The sequence below is a fragment of the Trypanosoma brucei genome, chromosome 3 (assembly GCF_000002445.2).
Source record: "Trypanosoma brucei brucei TREU927 chromosome 3, complete sequence".
Taxonomy (NCBI): Eukaryota; Euglenozoa; class Kinetoplastea; order Trypanosomatida; family Trypanosomatidae; genus Trypanosoma; species Trypanosoma brucei.
Window position 1 is genome coordinate 1179695 of NC_007276.1, and position 22349 is coordinate 1202043.

General features: G+C 47.9%; 6 protein-coding genes across 6 annotated transcripts, besides 14 other annotated features; all 6 read right to left on the reverse strand.

The window, feature by feature from the left end:
• Positions 1-22349: part of a sequence feature (sequence corresponds to BAC RPCI93-26J7) that runs on past both edges of the window.
• Tb927.3.4210 (hypothetical protein, conserved) lies at positions 214-5643 on the reverse strand (the record flags this gene model as incomplete). Its single annotated transcript, XM_838920.1, has 1 exon — positions 214-5643. One exon carries the CDS (start codon positions 5641-5643, stop codon positions 214-216), a length of 5430 nt encoding a protein of 1809 aa, XP_844013.1.
• Positions 5946-5974: a microsatellite.
• Tb927.3.4220 (Zn-finger domain protein, putative) lies at positions 6549-9149 on the reverse strand (the record flags this gene model as incomplete). The annotated part of the gene is made up of 1 exon (XM_838921.1): positions 6549-9149. The coding sequence occupies one exon, from the start codon at positions 9147-9149 to the stop codon at positions 6549-6551; it is 2601 nt and encodes an 866-aa protein (XP_844014.1).
• Positions 9204-9235: a microsatellite.
• Positions 9711-9738: a microsatellite.
• Positions 10043-10079: a microsatellite.
• Positions 10273-10339: a microsatellite.
• On the reverse strand, positions 10623-14789 carry Tb927.3.4230 (subtilisin-like serine peptidase; the record flags this gene model as incomplete). The annotated part of the gene is made up of 1 exon (XM_838922.1): positions 10623-14789. The coding sequence occupies one exon, from the start codon at positions 14787-14789 to the stop codon at positions 10623-10625; it is 4167 nt and encodes a 1388-aa protein (XP_844015.1).
• Positions 15235-15264: a microsatellite.
• Positions 15481-16083, reverse strand: Tb927.3.4240 (thioredoxin, putative; the record flags this gene model as incomplete). Its single annotated transcript, XM_838923.1, has 1 exon — positions 15481-16083. The coding sequence occupies one exon, from the start codon at positions 16081-16083 to the stop codon at positions 15481-15483; it is 603 nt and encodes a 200-aa protein (XP_844016.1).
• Positions 16689-16727: a microsatellite.
• Positions 17210-17878, reverse strand: Tb927.3.4250 (hypothetical protein, conserved; the record flags this gene model as incomplete). Its single annotated transcript, XM_838924.1, has 1 exon — positions 17210-17878. One exon carries the CDS (start codon positions 17876-17878, stop codon positions 17210-17212), a length of 669 nt encoding a protein of 222 aa, XP_844017.1.
• Positions 19094-20200, reverse strand: Tb927.3.4260 (hypothetical protein, conserved; the record flags this gene model as incomplete). Its single annotated transcript, XM_838925.1, has 1 exon — positions 19094-20200. The coding sequence occupies one exon, from the start codon at positions 20198-20200 to the stop codon at positions 19094-19096; it is 1107 nt and encodes a 368-aa protein (XP_844018.1).
• Positions 20428-20494: a sequence feature (CT-rich).
• Positions 21167-21197: a microsatellite.
• Positions 21272-21351: a sequence feature (GA-rich).
• Positions 21653-21681: a microsatellite.
• Positions 22009-22029: a sequence feature (AT_rich).
• Positions 22130-22149: a microsatellite.

Below are 22349 nucleotides of genomic sequence, written 5' to 3' on the forward strand. Positions count from 1 at the left end.
CGAGTCCGGGAAGAGCATCAGGGAAGCCTGGAACGATACACAAGTACACTGATAATTTCCATAAAAAATGAGAGAGGGTGACGTAGCGGTAGACGCTCCCGTAACAAACTATTTGTCCCCACCAAGAGAAACCCTGACAATAGTCGCGTCCCAGCGAGTTCGCTGCAAGTCGCACACCAACCACCTCTTCTCCGCACAGCACATACACTGGCATCACTCAAGAAGCCCAGACTGCACGATATGTGCCAGGTTGTGCTCCGCGCTTAGCAGAGTGTCCACCGCGCGCTGTAGCTCTGCCGGTAGTGGCCTCAATCCACTCCAATGTGATTTTGCCGCGGCCCTAAGCTCTAGAAGTGTACTAAGGGATTCAGACCCACGCGTAACAACGGGAACGAAGCCATCCACCACCGCTAAACCCGGCACATCATCCATGACGGCCAAAGTGCGAGGGTCATTGCAACATGCACTGGCCAACAAAAGCGCAAACGGGGTGGTAAATACTCCAAACACCGGTTGGATCATACAGTGAGTGTCCCCACTAGTTGGAATCTTGTCAAACGCGGCAAAACAAGGAAGCGAACTGTAGACGCGGCTGGATGCAGTGGCGCCAGCGCCGGCAGATCCATCTCCGCTTTTTGCCACCACCCCGCCCCGCGGCTGACTAACACCACAAGAAACAAGCAGAGGGGGCGGCACACGCACGTTCAGAACCCTCTTCAGATCCTTAGACTCCACTGTGACCTGCGACGTCGCATTATGAGCTACTGCCCTCTTCTGTACGAAAGCGCGCGGGAATGAGGCAAACGTAACAGCGAGGCGCAGTCGACCCTCCCGTGACGGCGCAAGTCCGTCTGTTAACGGTTGGCATAACGCTTCCGCTGTGGGAATAGGCGAAGAGGTAAGAAGTACCCTGAGAGGGTCGAAGGCGGGCACACTTGCCTCAACGTGCTCAACTAATCGCCGCAGCCTTGGGACTATAATGTTAAGGAAGCGCTGCGCATCCTCACTGAGAGCCGGCAACATAAGCTCAAGTACGTCATAACCACCAACCTCACCTCCACGACACGAGGAGCGGTGGCCATCAACAATTGACCCGCGGCCTGTTAGTGAAGATAACACTAGTGCTAGCACTCGAAGGCAGAGGTGTTGACAGTCCATCAAGAATCCAGCAAGGAGCAACTTGGCAAATTGCAGCGGCAGCGCGCCATTCACTGACACCTGCTCACCACCATGTTGGGGAAGCGGCGGTGGCACGCAAGCTGCTAGAAGCGATAACGCCACTGTTATTAGATTAACTCCCTCAGCATCGCCTTGCGATCTGCGCTCCAAATCCTCAGGGGAAGTGAGACCCATGGAAATGAAAAGATTGCGTGCGGCAGAAGGGAGTGTAAGAGGTTTGGGCGAGGTAAGTAATCCGAGTTCGCATTGAACCGCTGAAAGAAGCAACTGCAGTTCCTGTGAATCAAAAAATCCTTCCCCCCTTCGCAGAGATTGAACAAGTTGGGCATATTGCTCCGTTCGTGGTTTCGAAGGAAAGGGGATTTTATGCTCCGAGAGGAGTGCGTGAAGAGGTCCAATAAGCTTCCCTTCATCAGCGACGTGAGAAGCGCCTTCAACTCTCAACTGCGGGTGGGACCGGAACATCTGTGCAGTCGCCTGAAACGCCGACTTCAACTGAAGCTGTTTAAATAGCTCGGCGATGGCCCTGTTCCTTGATTCTTCCTCGTTGTCGCAATACTCGCCTTTACCTGTCATGCGCAGACCGCTCTCATCTTCCATTTCCAACAGCGTGATAAGCGTCACCTGAGAAGATGGGCCAGTTGTAGCACGCTCCTTTACCATCAAGCGCAATGGTTTAAACGGCGCATGCAACACCGTGTAAAGTGCCATGACGGACAGCTTACCGCGAGGTGTAAAGTCACGGAGGGAGGAATCGTATATATCCTTGCTCTGATTCCGCAGTATCACACGCTTACTGTCGGTTACGCCGTCCGGCAGACGGCTATTTTTTATAACACCAACTATGTATTCATAATGCATAGCGGCACGCGCCACAGATTCGTACCCTTCATCTCCCGCACCACGTGCCACAAAGTGGGTACCTAAAATTGGTTGCTCCACGAGGTACCGTCGGTTCGGTACCCTTCCGTACACTTCAAAGCGAAATGAGTACGGAGGTGGTGAAGGAAGTCCAGAGGCAGCACACTTCTGGGGCAGTTGAGACCTGGCATTTGTGAAGAGCGGAAGGGCTTCGACGATATCAAGACCGGTGTCCTCTAGCTCCACACCACTCCTGGGAGCTCTCTTCTGTTCAAAAAGCGCATCGAAAATTAGGTGTTCTTTGCACCTCTTTATGTATGCGCGGCAGGCGGTGAGGTAACTTCCCCACACGAATGGCTTCCGACACTCGGACCGCGGTGGTACCGTAGGCACCACTGGCTTCTCCTTATGCATATCGGGAAGACTCTTCAGTCCTGGCGGGGATTCTGTGTTGGCGGGCATCAGCGGGTCACCAGGCATGGGGGCCGGCCGACCCCTCCGACGTGCATTTCCAGCAAACTCCGCTTGCCTTGAACCACTGTAAACGGGCACGCCGAGAGCACCAAGCGTAAAGATAGCGTGCATGCAACATAAAGTATAGGCCTCCTTCTTCGTAGAGGCGCAGCCAACTGCATGTCGGCGGCCGAACTGTGTTGGTAGAGGAATTTCAGCAATGGCACGGTGCACAAACCCATGGAGAGGGCTGCTGACATTGTACTGTCTTGTTACGCGGGAGACATCGACACCCATTCGTCGGCAATAAAAGTCGAAGAGACGCGGCGCGGTCTGAAGGATATCCGACGAATGCACTGACACTAACTTCGACAAATCGCACAATGTGTCGTCTTTTAGGTCAACGGAAGTAGGTGCACTCGGGGCCATCGTACTTCCCATGCTTGGAGTGCTTGACGTGACGTCGGGGAGACGTTGTGAGGGCGGAGGCGACTCCATCGCCGGCATTTCTTCCTTCGGTACAGATTCCCGCATCTTCGTTGTCGCCTCTTTTGAAAGTCGCGCCCACAGGCACGACTTTTCGTGCTCTTTACGCACGGGTGGGGGAATACAAACAATTTGTCGTCTCTGTCCAGGTCCGAGCGGTGCCCAGCGCCCAAGGAGAGCTGCCGCACCGCTGTGTTTCTTCTGCAAGGCTGGAAGATCGTACATCGCAACCCCAATCTCGTCCAGAACGAGTTCAGCATGTACGGCGCACATCACCATCGCCTCGTCCTCCCTGTACGCCTCTCCGTGAGCCACTACACATTCAAATGTTTCAGGCACTGGCAACACAGCCTTGCATATCCAACGCTTCAGTCCCTCATCAGCGTCGCTACTGACAGTAGTTTTCAACACACTCTCAAGCCGCTTGCCGTGCCGCTCCAGGTAGTCCCTCAAGCGCACTATGGCAAAGCGATCCGATTGCCTTACCGAAGGGAGCGTGTGCACGTAGTTACGTCCTTCTTCCACGTTTGTGTTTGGGTTGACAATAATATAACCATCGGCATCAGGCTTTAACGACCAGTCACTCTTCGGTAGCTCCGCACGTGCCCGCTGCAGTCGCGACTCTTCCGTGCCCATGAAGTTAGCTTGCTTCCCTGTGCCCCCTGATCCCTTGGTGAGGCACCGGGCTGGTGAAAGTCCAGGAACCATGATGCGACCAACGTGACTCACCACATAGCGATACGGCGGCGGCAGCTTCGTGCTACGTGTGAGGTTCTGAGGAGCCTTTCCTTCATGAGACTGATTTTCTGGCTCACTGCCCAAAGGTCTGTTCAGGACCTCGAGGACGTGGAGAGCATGCATTGAGGCAGCAGTCTCCGCCTCTAGCTCCGATGTCCCTATTCCTATGGCCACGAAGGATGGTAGCAGTTCATCCGCATCACCGGCCATTACTTTTTGGTCTTTGTTTTCCTCCTCACTCCCCCTCACGGGGGTCACTGGCACCGTCACCGTGGCGCGATAGACGTGGTGATCTTTTATTCCAAGGGCTTCCACAAAAAATGGTGAGGCCGCGCTGCCGTGGCAGGTCCCGTGCTGGGTTATATAATCCATAAACTTGCGACGAGCGGATAGAACAAGTGCGTCTAACTCCGTTACGTGAGTATAATTTTCAATTGCCTTGGCATGGCTCATGAGGAGCGACTCCAGCGAGGCTGCCACATCACCCGAGGCCACCTCGTCTGCCTCTTTGGCTAACTGTAATGGTGGAGGTGAAGGTCTGTCATAATGATACTCGCAGTCGTCCGGTCCACAGCACCACCGATTTACTTTCCGACATTCGGCTGCATGCGCCTCTTGCTTTCCTCGACAAGACGGGTACAAGGCAAGCCCTAGTGCATCGATAATGAGCTCGGCATGCATGCACGCCAGTGCGTAGGCTTCCTTCTTTGTTGGGGCCTTACCACAAGCAATGCGCTCGCCAAAGCGGCCATCGATAGGTAACCTAATTTGTGCAACGAACAGTTTGCCATTATCTTCATCATCAGAGGTAGCCAAGCCACTGCATGATGGGGGAGCGGCATCGCCACTGCCAGACCCCACCCTATTATCATGCTTGTGCAATGCCGTTATGCGGCAATAACGTCTAAGGAGGCAGTTGTACGATACAAAAAACTGCTTCACACGATAGACGCTACCGTGGTCCAACAGAAGCGGTGAAGCAAGCGTGAGCTTCATGGGTGTGAAGGTTCCAGCAGTAACCGTGGAAAACTCGAGCTTGTCAATCTGAAGCCGCCTCTCCGCTTCTCTCATAGCACCCTCACGCACCAGTTGCAGTCGTGGCGGTGACGGAGTGCTTGGAGGTAGCGGGTCATCACCGGGCATTGGGGCCCACCTTCCAGAACTACGGGCGGCCTCTGCATGCCGCTGCTGCTTAGATGTTAGTTGGAACATCGGTATGCCCAGTGTATCGATAATTCGCTCTGCGTGCATGGCGGCAACAAGCTCCGCCTCCTTCGACGACGGGGCGAGTCCCTCCGCCCAACGACCGCCGTAAGCACCGGGCAGAGGCACAAATAACCGCGCATGGAACAATGTATCGCCATCGCTCTCCGATGTTTGCACCTCCCGCACCTCCACAGTGAGCTGTCGTGAGCTTAGCGCCCCCTGAGGGCCCGGTGCGTCCGCCGCGGATTGCACACGTTTGATGAAATTTGCCACCTTCGCCCGTGCAAAGGTATCGAGAACAGTTATGGTCTCCGCGGCACCATCCTTTGGAGCGCCCTGCTCACCAGCCTCTGGGAGATTTTCGATATCTTCCTCCTCACCATCCATGACATCAATTCCTTCAGGCGAAAGTAATTCAACCTCTAGGAGTTCAGGGCTTCCGTCGTCCATGTGGGGTGGCGGCTGCGCTTTAACATTTGTGTTACCTCCCGCAAGATGGGGAGTAGTACCGAATATTCGGGTCCCAACTGTCGTCAAGCGGGCCCTACGCCACACCGGGCACAACAACCGGTCAGACACTCGTGACACCCACGGCCGTATCATTTTTCTCCGGTATACGAAAAAAAAATAAGGAGGAGGAGGAAGAAAAAGAAGGTTGCGTACGTGCTCTGCGAAATAGGTCCGACAGACACATACCGGGGGAAGAGTGACCCAACTCATGAAGTCACGCAGAAAACAAGTTCGTGTAGAGAGAAATACGCCAGTGAGCGTGTACACGTATACTGAAAAGGGCAGAAGAAAAAAAAGTGGCCGAAGAAAACGCTCGCTGATGGAAATAAAATTTGGGGAGAGAGTGCATGAGGGAGGGACGAAAACAAGTCTGCCGTCCGGACACTACCGAACAGACGCCTTCCACGTAGGGGTGACGTGTTGACGGCGACACATGGAAAAAAGAAACGGGGAGATATAGACAAAGAGATGGGATAGACCGCCCGTATTCGTGTGAGCTTGTCTTTCACTTCAAAAAAAAAAAACAAAAAAAAACAAAAAATAACAATAATAACGATCCGGCACAACACAGCACATGGGGCAGTGGCCGACTGTTTTCTTCAGAACACTTATGACGCGTGAACTGCCATCTTTTTTTTTCCCCCTTCCCCTCGAAGCAGTATACCAAGTCACGGTCATCCCATTTCCCTCTTCATTTTTGTTTTATCCTTCCATTCCCCTCTCTGCTGCGAGCACTCGTCACTTGTTGCACTTGAATACTTCTATATAACCAACCCACATATTCCTCTACGCTGTCTTGACACCTCTCTTTCATCCAATTGCGCCCGACCTCTGCCTATCTACACATTTTTAGTTTCCCCTCTCCCCCCTTGCCTTTTCCACCCCAACCATACGCATCAACTTGAGCCGAAGAACAAGCAAGCACCCGAATTCACATCCATAAGCGCCTCCTTTTTAAAAAAAAAATATATCGCACTTGCACATGTTTCATCAACTGCTTATCCGCAACGAGGATACACACACAAAAATGGAACTTTTCTTCCAGCCCCACGTTCACGCACCTCTTCCGCCCTCCCGATCGCACGAGCCGTGTAGACCACTTCTGCAACAGTAATCTACTCAAAATCCTCATCGTCGTCGTCGTTCACTGCAATAATATCATCACTAGAATTGCTATCAACTTCCCCAAGCTCGGCTTTTACATCCTCTTGCTGCTCATCTCTCGGCTCACCGCAGTATTTCCCAATGGTACGGTTGATATTAAGGCAATACTCAAACGTCTCCTTCACCAACCTCTTACGAGGATAGCCAAAATTCACAGCCAGGCGCAGTGCATGCAACAATTGTAGGGGGAGCCCAACGAGCAAAACAGCGGAGATAAAAACAAATTCGCCCACCGCCTTTAGGTAGAGCTTGTAGTCCAGAAGAAGGAATGAGGCGTTGAATGCGCAGCACAGGAGCGCGGCGTTACATGGCATCACCAGCAAAAGTAGCGCCGCCAAAAGAACGGGCAGTGCCCAAAAGACTCCCGTTGAAGCAATGAAAAACATAGCGGAAAAGATGATGAGACGGACCTTGAGCCATGCGGGTCGCTTCTGTTCAGGAGGCAACACTCGCTCACGACGAAGAAACACAAATGCTAAGGGGACCCTCTGCGTTGGCACATCGCCTTCGCCACCTGCTTGAAGCCAGTTATCCAACGTCTGTAGCCGTTCCTTGTCAAACAGAAAGTCCTCCATGTACACCACATGCGCCGCAAGCCACACAGCTATGGCCCGCATAACTCGCAGCTGCGTCCGCTTAATGGGGAAAACCTTCAGGCACGACACGATGACTCCCGTCCCTGCTCCGAGTAGTATATTAATAGAGGAGGTCGACGAGAGAAAGTGAATGAGGGATTTGACGAAAGGAAGCGTATTGGCCAAAAGACCAGAAACCACCAACGAGGGCACTTCCAGTGGCTCCGTCAACAACTCCTGCAACGACCCCCATCCACTCTCAAATGAACCATCAAAAGGCGGAATCACTCCGTTCGCAGGCGAATTCCCCATCAAATATTCGCCACTGTTGTGAAGAACCCACGCCAGTTTGATACCCGCAGACCCAAACACCTTCGTCGCAAGAAGGTCATTCAAGAAGAACATGGCCTGAAGCGGGAGTGCCAGAAATGCAAACAGTGTCACAACCTCAATTAACGCCAAGCGGGGGAAGTCAAATAAAACCTGAAGGGGGTCCGAATCAAATATTTGTGCCAGTATAAAGCTCCAATAGGCGGAGTCACTGTCGACGTTTAGATCCACGCTGCGAACAAAAAACAGGTCCACACCAGGAGCAAATATGTTCACAATCACCGTTGTTTCGATGCACATCAGTAAGATGGAGGACAAAGTGCCTGACGCCCAGTACAGCAAAAGTCGAAGAAACGTGATACTCTCATTCAAAGCCGGAATGGAAGTTGGGAACGTCAATATATGAGGGGAAAGCGCGTAGTGAATGACAAGACCTCCAATTATGGTCAGAGCAAACGAAAAGAGCGCCATTTCGGTGATGTATGTAATGAACCACTTCACTAGATCGGAGTACGTTGCATTATGCCTCCGCTCCTGCGCCTCGTCAAATCGGCGCATGTTGTCGTTGATTTTCTTCCGCTGAAAAAGCAACCGCATAAGAACTGCACCCAGAAAAATGAGAGTGAACACCAGTACTCTCCCATACGTAAAACTAATGATGTATGCGATCGCAGTGAGTGCGCACAGCTCCATGGAGCGAAGCCACAACATCTGACGCGTGCATCCCGTCATACTGACGACAATATCAAAATAATAATGAAGGCATTCGACCAGGGTGTATGGTGGGGGCTTCGGAGCATCATCTACCGCATCGTTAATGAATTCAGCGCGCCACTGTCCCCAACTGACCCACAAACTGCGCCACAGAGCTGTGCTGCACCAACCGAACAGCATAACACCGACCCACAACCAAACACCACTAGAGCCCCCCACCCCACCATTTGGTGCATTTGCGCGGGTGGTCGCAGTGCTGCCACCCAAATCCGCAGCAGCGCCAACATTACCGAATGATTTGGGCGCTTGATCACCAGCATCGGCAAACACCTCCCCATGATAGAAGGCACATCCAACGGCAAACGCAATAGCGAAACCGTTAATCACCAGCCCCAGAAGAATACTTGCACATTTACAAAATAAAGGCAGATAGAGGTGCCGAACTAGTAAAACTGCTTCATGTAGAAACCCTTTGGGGAAATCTTCACTACTAACAGAAATAACGTTGTATGTTGCATTGCAGCTCGGACATCGGACGCGGCGCTGCGAGAACACCCAATAATTGAGGCACCCGGTGTGAACTAAACCAATCGACCCACGACAGCGGCATAAACCACTCGTTAAGCGATTTTCTGGCGTATCGGACGCCTCACGGCAGATCCAACACTCCCTGGCATCAGCAACCACCGACGTTGTGGAATCATTTTGGCTCCCCGAAGGACCCACCGGCTCAATTCCCCTTGTGATTTGTGTTGAATTCCTTTCTTTACTGTCAACCATCTCCACACTGTCACGATGCGGAGAGGCTCCACATGCGTCCTCATGTGCAACTTCAACATAAGCACCGTCGCTGATTCCTCTTGCCTCCACTGCACCTTGAGGTGATGATGCACCATTTGGCCCCAATGTCCTTAGCTGCAGCGGTGCGTCCATACCACTCAACTAAATAATGCACCCCTGCTTCCGTAACCGCTTGCCTTTCACAAAAATAGTAATAATAATAATAATAGCAGCAATAAATCCCTCGCTCACTCGAGGCTTTAAGATATAAAAAACCCTTTGCCACAGTGAACTTCCGTATGTTTCACACGAAAAGCTGGGTAAGAGGATAGACCTGCCCTCTCCTCTACTCAACTTCGCTGGCGGTTTGTGAACACGCTTCAAATCATTCCGGTGAGATGTGTGAGATTTTAAAAGAAGAAAGAAACAAAAAAAATAGGCGGATGATTAGGAATAAAAGCAAACAACCAAACAAATGAGTCTCCCCCGCGCGCAAGCCGAAACCCATCAGAGACGTACAGAGACACACAGTCAGAGAGAGAGAGTGAATGATCCAAGAGCAGTAGCGCATGAAAAATAAACATAAGAAGGGTGATTTCATTAACGTTGCTCGTGTTTCTTTCCTTTTGTTTTTTACTTATCTCGTGAAAGCATAGAAACAAGACACGGAGCAAACCCTTTCGGACCGAAAACTCACAGCAACGAAACGGCGTAAAAAGGAAAAAGAAGAAAAGAAAAGAAATCATCAATGGGTCAAAGAACCCCTTGCAAACACAAGGCCACAACTAGAGAAACAAGAACGTCATTTATGCCAATCAAAAAGAAACAAGCACAGGCCAAACCGTTTAGCAAAACAACCAAGTAGCCGTGAAGAGAATAGGAAAAGAAAAAAAAGTTACCCCTCACAACAGAAAACCAAGATGAAAAAGAAAAAGATAGGAATGACGAAAAGTTTTGGAAGGATCACTCACGTTCGTTACGAGGACAGCAAAAAAAAAACATACATGGGCATACAACCACCTGAACATACTTATTGATCACGGACGTATATATGTATGTATATATATATATATATATATATATGCACATACGCAAACAAAAAAAACAAAAAACGAATTCCCTCCCTTTTTCTCTCCCCCCGTCTGCTTGTCTATCTGTTTGTTGCTGTTGTTGTCGTTTTCACATATTTGGAGTTTGCCTCGCATGTTGGAGGTTCAAATTTTACGAAAGAGAGGAATAGGAAGGGGAAACACACCTGCACGACGACAATGGCGGGAATAATACTAGTAGGGACGACAGCGATGATGATAATGACAACAATAATAATAATATTATTATTATTATTTAAAGCAGTGAGAGATACACATGACGGGCAGCTGCTTCCATCAAAAGTATGTGGTAAACATACATGCTGATGCCTTGAGGAAGATACGAATTTTGTCAACCACTTCGTTGCTGATGTTCCTTTTAATTTTACTTTTTTTCCCCTCTTCTTTATGCATATGAACACATGTCTCATTGTAGCCTATCCTTTTCCGCTTCCTTTCGGCACATGAACCGAACGCTATTCGAATGCTAGTCATCTTTGACTTTCTTTTTCTTTCTTTTGTTTCGCGCTCACTTTCTTCATGGTAGTCTTTCCATCTCAATATATTCTTCCCTTCCGATATAAGTGTTTTCACTACTCCCTTCCCTATTCTCCGACCTCATGACCCCTTCACAACCCCGCTGGTGCGTTTGCGCCCCTTTTCCCTTTTCCACAATCACTTCGGTATCACCGGCGGCGGAATAACCCGTGCCACTCATTAATGCTTGCCCGGAGGCTGACGTTTCTAAGGAACTATCGGGAGTATTACGGCGTAACTTATACATCACCAAGCCAGCAGCAACTACCAACAGAGAAATCAGAAGTATGGAAACAACGAAAAGAATTCCGATCGTGCGGGCGACGTCTTGGAACCCAATACCAGTTTCGTTCACGTCGCCTTCAAATCCTAATGGCGGGATCCCCGACGCCATAAACTTTCTGCAATAGAGGAAGAATTGCTGACGGTGGCTGGACTCAACCATCGACAACTCATCAGCAAATTCGCTAAAAAGAACTTGGGCGCCGGGCCTGCCCTGCTCGGGATAAACGGCCAGACGAAAAGAGGGGACATCCTGCACTTTATTCTGCGATGAGGCATTGTGAACGAGAGTCATGAATACTTGTGCTGTGGATTCCCCTATAAGTAGTGAGCGGCCTATGGTCATCCGCAAGTACCTGCATGTGGGCCCCATTTCGACCTTCTCTTCACTAAGGACAGACACGATTGAATCGCCCCTAATGGTACCGTTACGGTAGTTACCAGTATCCACACTAGTTTTGTGCAAAAGTCTGACCACTAACCCCAACCCATTGCTCGGTACACGGTGCAACCCATCCTCAAAGTGCATGTGTACATTAAGGTGGGGTGCTGATCCGTTGACGTTGGTGAAAAGTATGGAGCTCTCAGCATTAACTGAGACATTGAAGCGGGTGACATTGTTAAGGTTATTCAAATCAACTGTGATGGACTCCGCTTTGGTTTCTTCCGTTGGCGCATTTTCGCACATCCAACCCGTGTTGTTAACGTGGCACATGCAGAACCCACCACCCAAGTCGCTGCAACTGGCACCCTCAACGCAGTTGAACGTGCAGCTGGGATCGTTAGGCTCAACAAAGCTGTAGCGTATTTTAAATCCCTCCCGCCTCCGGGACCAACCTGAGGTGAAATGGAGGAGGACAACGTTCGAATGAGATAGAAACACGGCTCCCTGGGCAGTGTCACCTGTGTCTGTACGGACAGGTGCAGATTCATCATGCCCCAAATCGGTCACATGGAGCGCGTCCGACGGCTTGTCCACGTTGAACTTCTCATACACAAGCTTTATGCGGTAACCACGCGGCGCCTCAACAATCCACCGACAAAACGTCACAGGTGCGTACTTGCCAAACCCATTAATCTCAATATACCCCTCGCTGGGAGCAGTTACTAAAGTGGGGAACCCGTCCTCGGCACACCAATGACTGCGTTCGTTGCATAATTCACCGTGGAAGTTGGGACAGCAATACTCACAGTTGGGCCCGGTGAAACAACCCTCCCCGCCAACCCGCGTATCCGCTCGACATTTGCACTCCCCCGAATTTTCATCACATTCCCCTCTTCCACTGCATTTGCAGTCCGATAAGCATGATGGGCCGTACCACCCCTTTTTGCAACTGGAGCAACTGGCATCGGCAAAATTCTCGCTAATGCATTCACATCCGCTTTCCGGCGAGGTACATGTACCCTGCCCGTGGCACACAGACTCTGCATCGCACACAGAGCAATCAATGAAGCGATATCCTTCATTACACCTGCATGTGCCGCTGTTGCAGGTCCCGTGGCCACTACAACCGTTCGGGCAGGTGTGGCTAACTTCTTCACAGTTCCTAACATGTTCAAAGCCCTCGGCAGACACAACGACAGCGTACGGTTGTGTCTTATTATCGGGAATGGAAGCCCCAAAGACGACAACACGGAACCCATTGTCCATGTCGCTCGTAGACATCAACTGTATTCGCTCTACCACATTAGAAGAATCACGTCTCTTTTCCCCTCCGGCGTGGTAAATAGTCCCTTTAGAGTCAGTGACAAAAAGATCCAAATCGTTCACGAGCGATTTGCGAGCGCCTTCGAGAGCAACGCCTCGGTCAGTCCACGCAAGTGATACCCGCACGGAGCGCTGAGAGTCAGTTTGATCTGCCTTCTTCTTAAAGCAGTACACATTTGTTCCGTGGTGGCTGATATCTTCTCTGTCGCGGAACCATCCCCTTGTGCCCGTTGGGGAAAAGAAGAGAGATAAATCAAGACGGCCAAAGCCACTCACGGTGGAGTTACTCAACGGCACCGTAGAGTGGACCATCAGAGCTTTCAGCAAAGCAGCAGAAGGTGAAGCAGTTCGATTTAGCCTCCGTACATACTGACGCAACAGTGTAGCGGCGCCCGCGACGGCCGCAGTTGCCATCGATGAACCCCGCTTGGCCACCACTTTACATTGTTTTGCTGATGCTTTGCCAGAGGAAAGAGCAGACACCACCTCTTCCCCGGGACCGACAAGATCGGGTTTCATCCTACCGTCGTATGTTGGACCATGCGAAGAAAACGAAGAAACAATGTCTTTCGAAGCGTCAAACACGTTTTTGTGTGACCCCACGCACATCACGTTCTTACCACGACACGGAGTCATTAGGCCATCTTGGATACTGTTGCCAGTGGAGAAGATAAGTAGCGCATCGTCATAACTACTCGCAAACTCATCCATATCCTTTTCCACAGCAGAATACTCGGAGGGAGCAACAAAACCCCACGAGTTTGAGAACACACGGGCTCCAGCGCCATATCCGGGACGAATAATTTGAGTAACGTCGTGGGGGAGGACAAGCTCTGACTGGGATGGGCAGCCCAACCCCCTGAAGAAAATCTTCGCCCCCTTGGCGACACCATTATACTTGGCATTACCGTCGTTACTAATAACACTCCCCGCTGCGGTACCTGCCACGTGCGTGCCATGACCTATTTCCTCATCCCCAGCAAAGTAATCCCCCCGGATGAAGTCACACGGGGCAAATGACACGATTTTGCGGTGGTTATAGTTAACCTTCGGGTAAAGCGCCACCTCTTGATTTGGATCGTGGAAGAAACAGCTGTTAAAGTCGATACCCGTATCGGCTACCCCTATTATCTCACCACTACCGTCAATACCAGCATCCCACAAGGGCCTTGAAGGATGATCCTCACTCTGTCTACTTTGCTGTAAAAGGGCAGTGGCATGATAGTTGTGCATTTGCGCCTGCTCTACTGCAATTTCCATCCAGCGCACCGCCTGATGGCCAACCACCGCGTCAAGGAGTGGTGCACAAGCGCACATAAGCGTGATCTTCTGCCCAGTGACCGGCCCATCCCCCGAATCAGTTGAGGCGCGGGTAAGCGACCACCGTACAATCCCTTTACCAGAAACTAATGATGTCACCTCCCACTTGCAACCCGAAACTTCGTCTAACGACACTCCCCGCAGCGCCTCCTCCACAACGTGCTCTCGATTAGGAGCAGTGCGGGTATTAAGCGAGACTCGCATCTGGTTCTTTTCTGAGGTAACCTGGTTCTTATTTCCGCACTCAACCAATGCACCGCGGATCACGCGTGACAGTTTCATGCGGGCCACACCTGGAGAAGAGAAAATATCCAATACTGACATGGAGGTTAGTGACGCCGCGGCGCCACTAGCTTCAAAGGCGGAAAGGATCCGTGCGGAACGCTCGGAATCCATATAAACTAGCATATGCATGTCGTCAATGTGATGTGCGTCACCTAAACTGTGTTCCGCCAGCGCCTGTCGGGCTATCCGGCGCTCATGGTGACGCAGCTTATCAAACCGAGCCACAACGTATCGACCGTCATGTGGTACCAAGGAAGACCGATGATCCGCCGTCTGTCCTATCATTCCTTCAATAGGCAAATGCATACTGGCGCGCGTTCCGACATAAGATTTTACCGTGCGACTCGTTGTGTTGCCAGTTGGTCGACGCTGCCTTACGAACCAGTGAAGCGGAACTTCGTGTTTTCTTGTCCACTCTGAGTGGAGCCACTTCTGCAGTGGTGAACGTTTTTTATGATTCCTCCCCTCCGCTGCTGTTTTTACCGAGGCGCACAAGGCGGGACGACAGAGAGTCACATAGAGTACAACGGTGATGAGTGAGAGCAGTCGCAGATGGTTTTGACTGGACGACATGAACACGGACCGTGCGAAATGAACTTCTTTTCCTTTTCGGCTTTATCGAATTTGTTTTCTTTTTTTTTTTTGCTCCCCTTTTCCTCCCCCTTTAACTTTGTCTCTTTAATCCTTTTCACTCTGATCACTGAATCAAGGCTACACAGAGTATAGGGTACTTCCGACTACGAGAAAAAAACGACACTAATACTGATTTATTGGAGAATGCCTCTTTCTTTTTTCTTTTGAGATGTCCTAATGAGCAACAACGACAACAACAAAATATTTCGCTTTCGCCTTTGTTGTTATCCCTGAAAAGGAGGGAACCTCTTTCTTTTTTCTTGTATTTACGTGTGGTCTTCCCTTTCCCTCTCCTTCACTCAGCTCAAACCTATACTAGGTGAGCCAACGCCACCCAACACTACCGTAATATACCACTAAGCACTCAGCGATTGGTGAGAACTACTACACACACACACACATACATACATACATAACAGAGGTTGAACAAAGAAAAAAGGAAGAAGGGAAGAAGTTAAAAAGCCCCCATCGAAGGAAATCAGCGATATGCGACAGTAAAAAAGATTAAAAAAAAACAACGTGCACACACGTGGTTCCCTCTGAGTGTCATCCGTAAATCGACCAAGTTTTTGACTGCGTGACATATTTGCATCAGCGTGTCCTCTCATCATCACGCGTCTGCCTGCGATAATCAATTTGTCGCCCCACCCTCTTCTACTAACAACTTACTTACGAGTTCCTGCAGCTTCTGCTCGCTCGCCCCTTCCAAGTGACCAATAATGCGACCACAGCGATATGCCACAAATGTGGGAACGCTGCGTATATCGTGTAACGCACTAATTACCGGATTCTCATCCGTGTCTACTGAAATAATGCGTACGCCACGAGTGACGCCCTCCCGCAGCACACCGAGTGCCTCAGGAGAAACCGCGACATCCGCAAATGTAATCCCCAACAATCTCAGCAACCTTTGCGTTAGTCCTAACGTATCCTCTTGTGAACAAGCGTGTGATGAGCTACATTGGGGAATGGAAGAGGAAACGACGCCCTGTTCCTTCTCCGTTTCCATTTCTTCTAACGCCCGCGTGATGGATATGCACGGCTTACACCGATTGGTGTGGAAGTACACTAAAACAGCTGCATCAGCGTTTACATGATCGGTGAATATCCTCAGCTGCCCGCTCAAGCAGGCACCGCTCCGCCGTAGCGCATAACCTCGTATAGCTTCTTGCCGTAACCGACTAACATTTAAAATAGACGTGACGTAACGGCGGAGGCCCACGGTAGCAGACATGTATTAAAACTCCTCACGGGAGGCACAAGCGGTAGACTTCTGAGGTTATGGGTGCGCTTCCATGCAGCAGTGGAGGGGGCGAATAAAAAGAGGCAAAAACAAGTGCTCAAAGGAAACAACAGGAGAAAAAACAAACACGTGACGGGGGGAATACGACCGACAACCAAGTGAAGACAGCGATGTTAAGGCACTAGGCCGGAATAAGGGAAGTTCCGCCGTCACAATTACAATTCGGAGAAAAGTTCACACCGCGAATGGGTAAACAATTGTTTATGCGAGGCGCGGGGGGGGGAAAGGGGGGGGGGGCATTTATCCTAAAAAAAAATGAACATCAGAGAAAAAACGAAGGACTGACACAGGAGGGCTGGCAAACGAAGAAAAAAAACAGAAAAGTTAAAGGGATTGTCTCCCCCATCCGTTTTTTTCCTACTGCACTCGTGCTCCCTTTCCTAAACAAATCATGCGCATTGGGCAAAAGGAACAAACAAGCACGCCCAAAGACAAACACAGATGCATACATACAATTGAAAGAAAAGAAAACATATAAAAGGGTCCCCTTTGGACGCTCCTTAAATCACCCTGAGAGGCAAATGCACACTACTCGCTGTAAATATATATATATATATATTAATGTATTTATGTATTAATTTACCCATCTACACCAACCCACCCACACACACACATATACACACAGGGAGAAACCCGTTGTCTCACGGACCCAAATAAAAATATCACAGACATATATATTTATATACCAATTACATAGTAAATGTGTGACAACAAGATACGGCTCAGCCCTGTTGCATCACCTGTCGCACTCAAATAGTAGGCGCATACAAACTGCAGCTGTTGCGCATTGCCCACCTAATCATTAACGGTAACATTCACAGTGGCAAAACGCCGATAAAAAACTGGGAAAGGTAGGCAAAGGAAAATAATAAAGAAAAAAAGTAATAAGTTTAAATGTCTGAATATGAATATGGGAGGGTAACGATCCTCATACCACACAAGCGGTACCTATTATGTGAAAAAAGAAAAGAAAAAAAAAAAACACAAGCGATGCAGCATCTCCAGTTTGTCCGTGCCATTTTCCGAGTGCACCACCACGAGGAACAAAACTCGTGGATCACGTTGATGTATCATACGGAGGACCCAAAAAAGATGAAACAATATCTTTCCATTCCGACTTCTCGGCCTCCACCAAGCCTGAATCCGTGTGTAATAATGTTTGCCATAAACTTGCGATATTGTCCTGTTGCTCCTCCATAAGTGAGGCAGCATCCTCTGTGGGAGTGTCTGTTATGCGTGCTGCATTTATCGTTAAAACTAATAACATGAGAAGTGCACGGCGGCGCTGATGTCGTCGATCTCCATCATCCTCCGGAGATGCACAATTTTCACCTACCAATCTCCGAATCGCAAGCAAGAACTCATCAACTTTCGTCTCTACTGAAGTTAGGTCTGCATAGTCATCTGTATCGCAGAAGCTAATGCCTTCTCTACTCTCATCGTAGTCATCTGGTGGTTGCATTGTTTTATAAAAATCAGCCAACGCCTCTTGCATCATTACTGTGATGTTTGCGATATCCTCGTCATTCTCCACTTCTGCCATTAGACGACGCCATTGAACCGCTTTGGATGTGCTACGATATTTCTTCCGCGCGTCGTCCAACTCCTTCTGCAAAAGACCCATCGCCTCCTCCAGCTGGTTAACTTTTTCAGCTTGTGCCTTACACTGCACCTCCAACGCAGCAATTGCCTCAGGCGTTAAGTCCTCAACCGTTAGTTGCAACATGAAGTAAATTATCAGTAGCGCCCAGGTAGAAGATAAAATAACGGCAAATACAAGCGGTAGGTTAATTAAAACAGACACGTACGCGCGCACACACAGACCGATTAGCTAAATTCTTTCTTCCTTCAATTTATACTACGTTATGGCTTGGAAGTTCGACAAACTACTCATTCAGTTGGATAGCAAAAGAAAAAAAAGAAGACCAACAGGAGGGCAACGAAATGCATGTAACGATACAAAAGAAAATAAAGAACCAAGCAAAAAAAAAAAACTCGAGCGAAAAAGAAAAACAACTTACTAAAAGTGGCGCCGTCACCTCTCAGAGGCGGGAGAGAAACGGAGGCACACGTAGACGCGGGCGCACATAAGTGGATATTCGTTTCTAAACATTTAAATATTTGTTAATTTATTTACAATTGAGAGGTGGGTAAAAAAAAAAAAGAAAGAAAGGAACGATAGACCTTCACGCAGAATGAAGAAATTTTGATGACGAAGACGAATCCTCCCCGTTTGCTCTCGCCCCGCACACACATCAAAAACAAAACAGAAGATCGATCACCTCAATGGCATATGCAACCAAGCGCACGAATTAAGGAGCAGAAAAGAAAAGGGATACGAAAAAGAACGGACGCGCACGGGTTTAATGCCGCGCAAAGATATAAGCAAACCAAAAAGAAAAAAAAAACAAACGAAAGGACAAACATATTCCTACAAGAAATTTAACTCAATCGCTTCGCAGGACGGTAAATCATGACGGAGAGGCAAAGAAGTAGAGTAAATGGGAGGCGAAAAGGAAAAGGAAACACTTATTTTCTCTTATCAATAACTTTTCCCTTTTCCCTCCTCATTAGGTTCGTTTCTCCCGATAGCAAATAGCGGGCAGACGCATATGAGCCTTTGAATAACAAAAGATGATGAGGAAACATGGGAGATAAGAAAAAAAAATGAATAAACACACACATACGCATGTACATCTATACATGCATGTACGTGTTTTCACTTTCCTTTTATTTTTACATAAATCCGTGTATCTGTTTATTTGCGTATATATATATATATTTGTGTGTGTGTGAGTGGCATTGGCAGAGGGGGAGGGGAGATGATCATTCGTTGCGCAGTAAAATACAAAAAAAAAAAACAGAGGCAAACCCAAGAAAAAAATAAAAAGCATTCGTGTAAGAAAAAGGGTAAAGCGGAAACAGATGACCACACGGGGAACTACCGCCTGCTATTGCGCGACCTCCGATACCGCTCCTTTGCCTCAGCGAAACGTAGCAGTTCCTCCTCCGTCGCTGCACTCAAATCTAATCCTTTCGGAATAATCGTCTTTTGCCCGATCTCGTTTAGATTAATCAACACAAAAGAGGCACGGTTTGTGGTAACGACATGGCCATCGCGTTCCACCACAAGTTTGACGTCAACCTCCATTGTTGTGTTGTGAACATAAATAATATCCGCCTCCAACGTTACCCAATCAGTACCAAACACGGGATGATGGAACTCCACATTATGCATGGCAACCGTTGAGATGTGACGATTGCCCGTGAACATGCGACCGCAATGAACGGCATGTCGCTCCATCCAACGCATCAATTCACCACCAAAGATGGTTCGGTTATTATTCAGGTGGTAAAGCAAAAAAATGCGATGGGCAGAGGTGCGCGTGGAGGCGATCGGTACGCGAATGGGTTTGGCCGCGTTAACAGTGCATTCCACATCGCTACAAGTTATGGATTTCTTCTGCAAATCAGATGATATCTTTTTTGCCTCAGCGGCAATATTGCGTGCAGCCAAGTAGCCATTGTGGTAACTCACATCATTTTCATCGGTAAGCTCAACCGCGGGAACGGTTTTAACGGCGCGCAAATTTTCATCAATTGCCACCATCGTGAAATAGCTTTCACCCGTGAGAGATTCGGTTATGGTAGATGGTGATCGTCTGTAGAAGCGGATGTGAATTCCCATGGAACTGCTTCCGCAGTAAATTAAGCGTCCATGCATGCGAACCACATCACCGTGCAGAACAGGGGAGTAAAATGTTGTGGTACTTACACCCACTGTGCTGCAGCTTACACGCGGCTTCATGGAGCTGAGATAAACTTCCGAAACGCGTTTGGCGCATAAATCCATCATTGCCAGTAACTCACCCGCTGCCAGTCGGTTTTCTGACCACAGTTCCTTTCCCACAAGGTCTGTCCAGTCCACACTAGCAACAGGCTTCGTGCCGTTTTTACTATTGCCTACGACAAGTTGCCGCCGGCTGCTCAAACACCCGCCACATAAAAACGGGATTAAATGCGATGGGGTAAAACAGCGACGCAACATTTAACCCTTTCCTCCACTTTGGCTTGCTTTCTTTTCCTTTCCTCTTTAAACTCAATTCCTTTCGCCTTACCTGCCCTATTGTTATGACAACTCTGCGGGTACGGACGCAACCCTATAGCAGCAATGCACACTACCCGATTGCAAAATATCCAAATTGTTCCCTCTCTGTTTTGTTTCCTTCTATCACTTTCGCTATTCTTAAATAACGTTAAGTTCCAAAGCTTATCTCCTTGCCTTTTTTTTTTCCACCTTCCTCTCTCTCTTTCTTTCTCTTTTTCTCTTTGTTGCTTTATTGTCAGCTTCTCTCCAGTCCTTCTGCTTTGCTTGTGACGCAATACACGATCCGAAATCACAGTCAATTAATTAACAAGAGATGTGGGAAAAAGAAAGAGTAACTTAAGGTACTGAAGAGTTGAGGTTTGGATCCTGCAGCTCCACAGATTTATACACAAGTGAGGCGACAATGCATTTTTTTTCTTTTTTTTTTTTACGGACGCACGTTCAACACGTGCGCTGCACCCATGAAGCAGACCGTTAAAAGGGAGGGGAGAGGGAGAAACATTTGAAAAAAAAAAGGAAACGAAACACAAAATAAATGTGCATAAAATATAAATCTAAACACAAATGGATCATATGTGTTGTACAAATCGTGGTAGTGAATGCACATGTTGACCACTTAATATACTTTATATTCCTTCATTCGATCCCTTCATATTTCCTTTTTTTTATATTCCTAACCCTTTACCTTCATTTGCCATTTTCATGTTATTCCCAATACTTAACTCTTTGTTGTTTTATTACTTTTTTTTTTCCTTTTTACTCACCCCCTTTTTTGTTCCTCCCTCTCTAACCTCCTTCATTCGATGCATTTACATTTATTACTTCATACCGCTTTCATCAGTACATACGTTTATTGAACAAATACACATCTGCCACAAGTCTAGATATTACGCAAACACACATCTCTTTTTTTTTCTTTTTATTTTTCTTTTTTTTTCCCCCTCCCCCCGCTGCACGGCTCAACCATTTCATTTAATAAAAAGAAATTACCTCCACTGGTGAGTGATCAGAAAAGGGGGAAAGATCAAGATAGAGATAAGGAAATAGAGATAAGGAAATAGGGAAAAAGGAAAAAAAAAGCAAAAGAAAGATTAGAAGGCGGAGAACACAGCTGAAGTGGTGGGGTGCCACCACAAGCGCGGATTTCTTATTGAGTTTTTTTTTTTAATTTCATCTTTTAAAAGGAACTCGACACTGGAAGAATCACAGCCGCGAGACAGGCACTACACAAAACAAATTAAAACAAAAACAGCTTGATATATCATTTCACACTGAGCAGAAAATGGCGAGCAGAAATTTTATAAAACAAAAAAAAAAGAGGAAAAGATAAAAAACAACAACAACAACAATATAAGGAGACACAAACATGCACTCGCACATACAGAGATTTAAATATATAAATAAATATATATATATATATACGAAAGTGCACATCATTTGTTATAATTGTAATTATAATTGTTACTGTAGCGATTGTTACCATCACGATTAAGTGAAAAGAGGGAGCGCCATATCTTCCCTGATATCTTGCTTGACTGCGCTCTCTGTTATTCTCCTCTTTTTGCTTATGTGTGTGGTTAGGGGTCTTAACTCCTTTATTTTATTTTTCATTCGACTTAAGGTTTGATTTCTTTAGAAGTCCGCTTCCACCAGGTCACAATCATTTTTTTTTCCTTCGTTATACTTCATATATTTTCCTCATCACTCTGCTTTCCTCGTTTCATCAAATACAGCTCAATAAAAACAACAATAATTTTAATATTTATTAACAATACAAGCGTTAAGAATATGATAAATAAAAATGATGGTGATAACAGAACGTGCCGAAATACATACATATATATTAAAAGGTAAAGGTAAAGATAAATGATATATATATATATATATATTATTTATTGATTTAAAAAAAAAAAACCGACACACACAACCAGTTAGGCGTTACAATTTCTCTCCTTGCAGGAGTTGGAAACAAAGAAAAAAAAAAAGGGAGCCTGTAGAGAAACAAACAAAACACTGCGCGTGAGGGGAAATAATGACGCTGAACCAACTTTTAAAAAAAACGGGTGGAAGAACAACTTCGATGACGGTA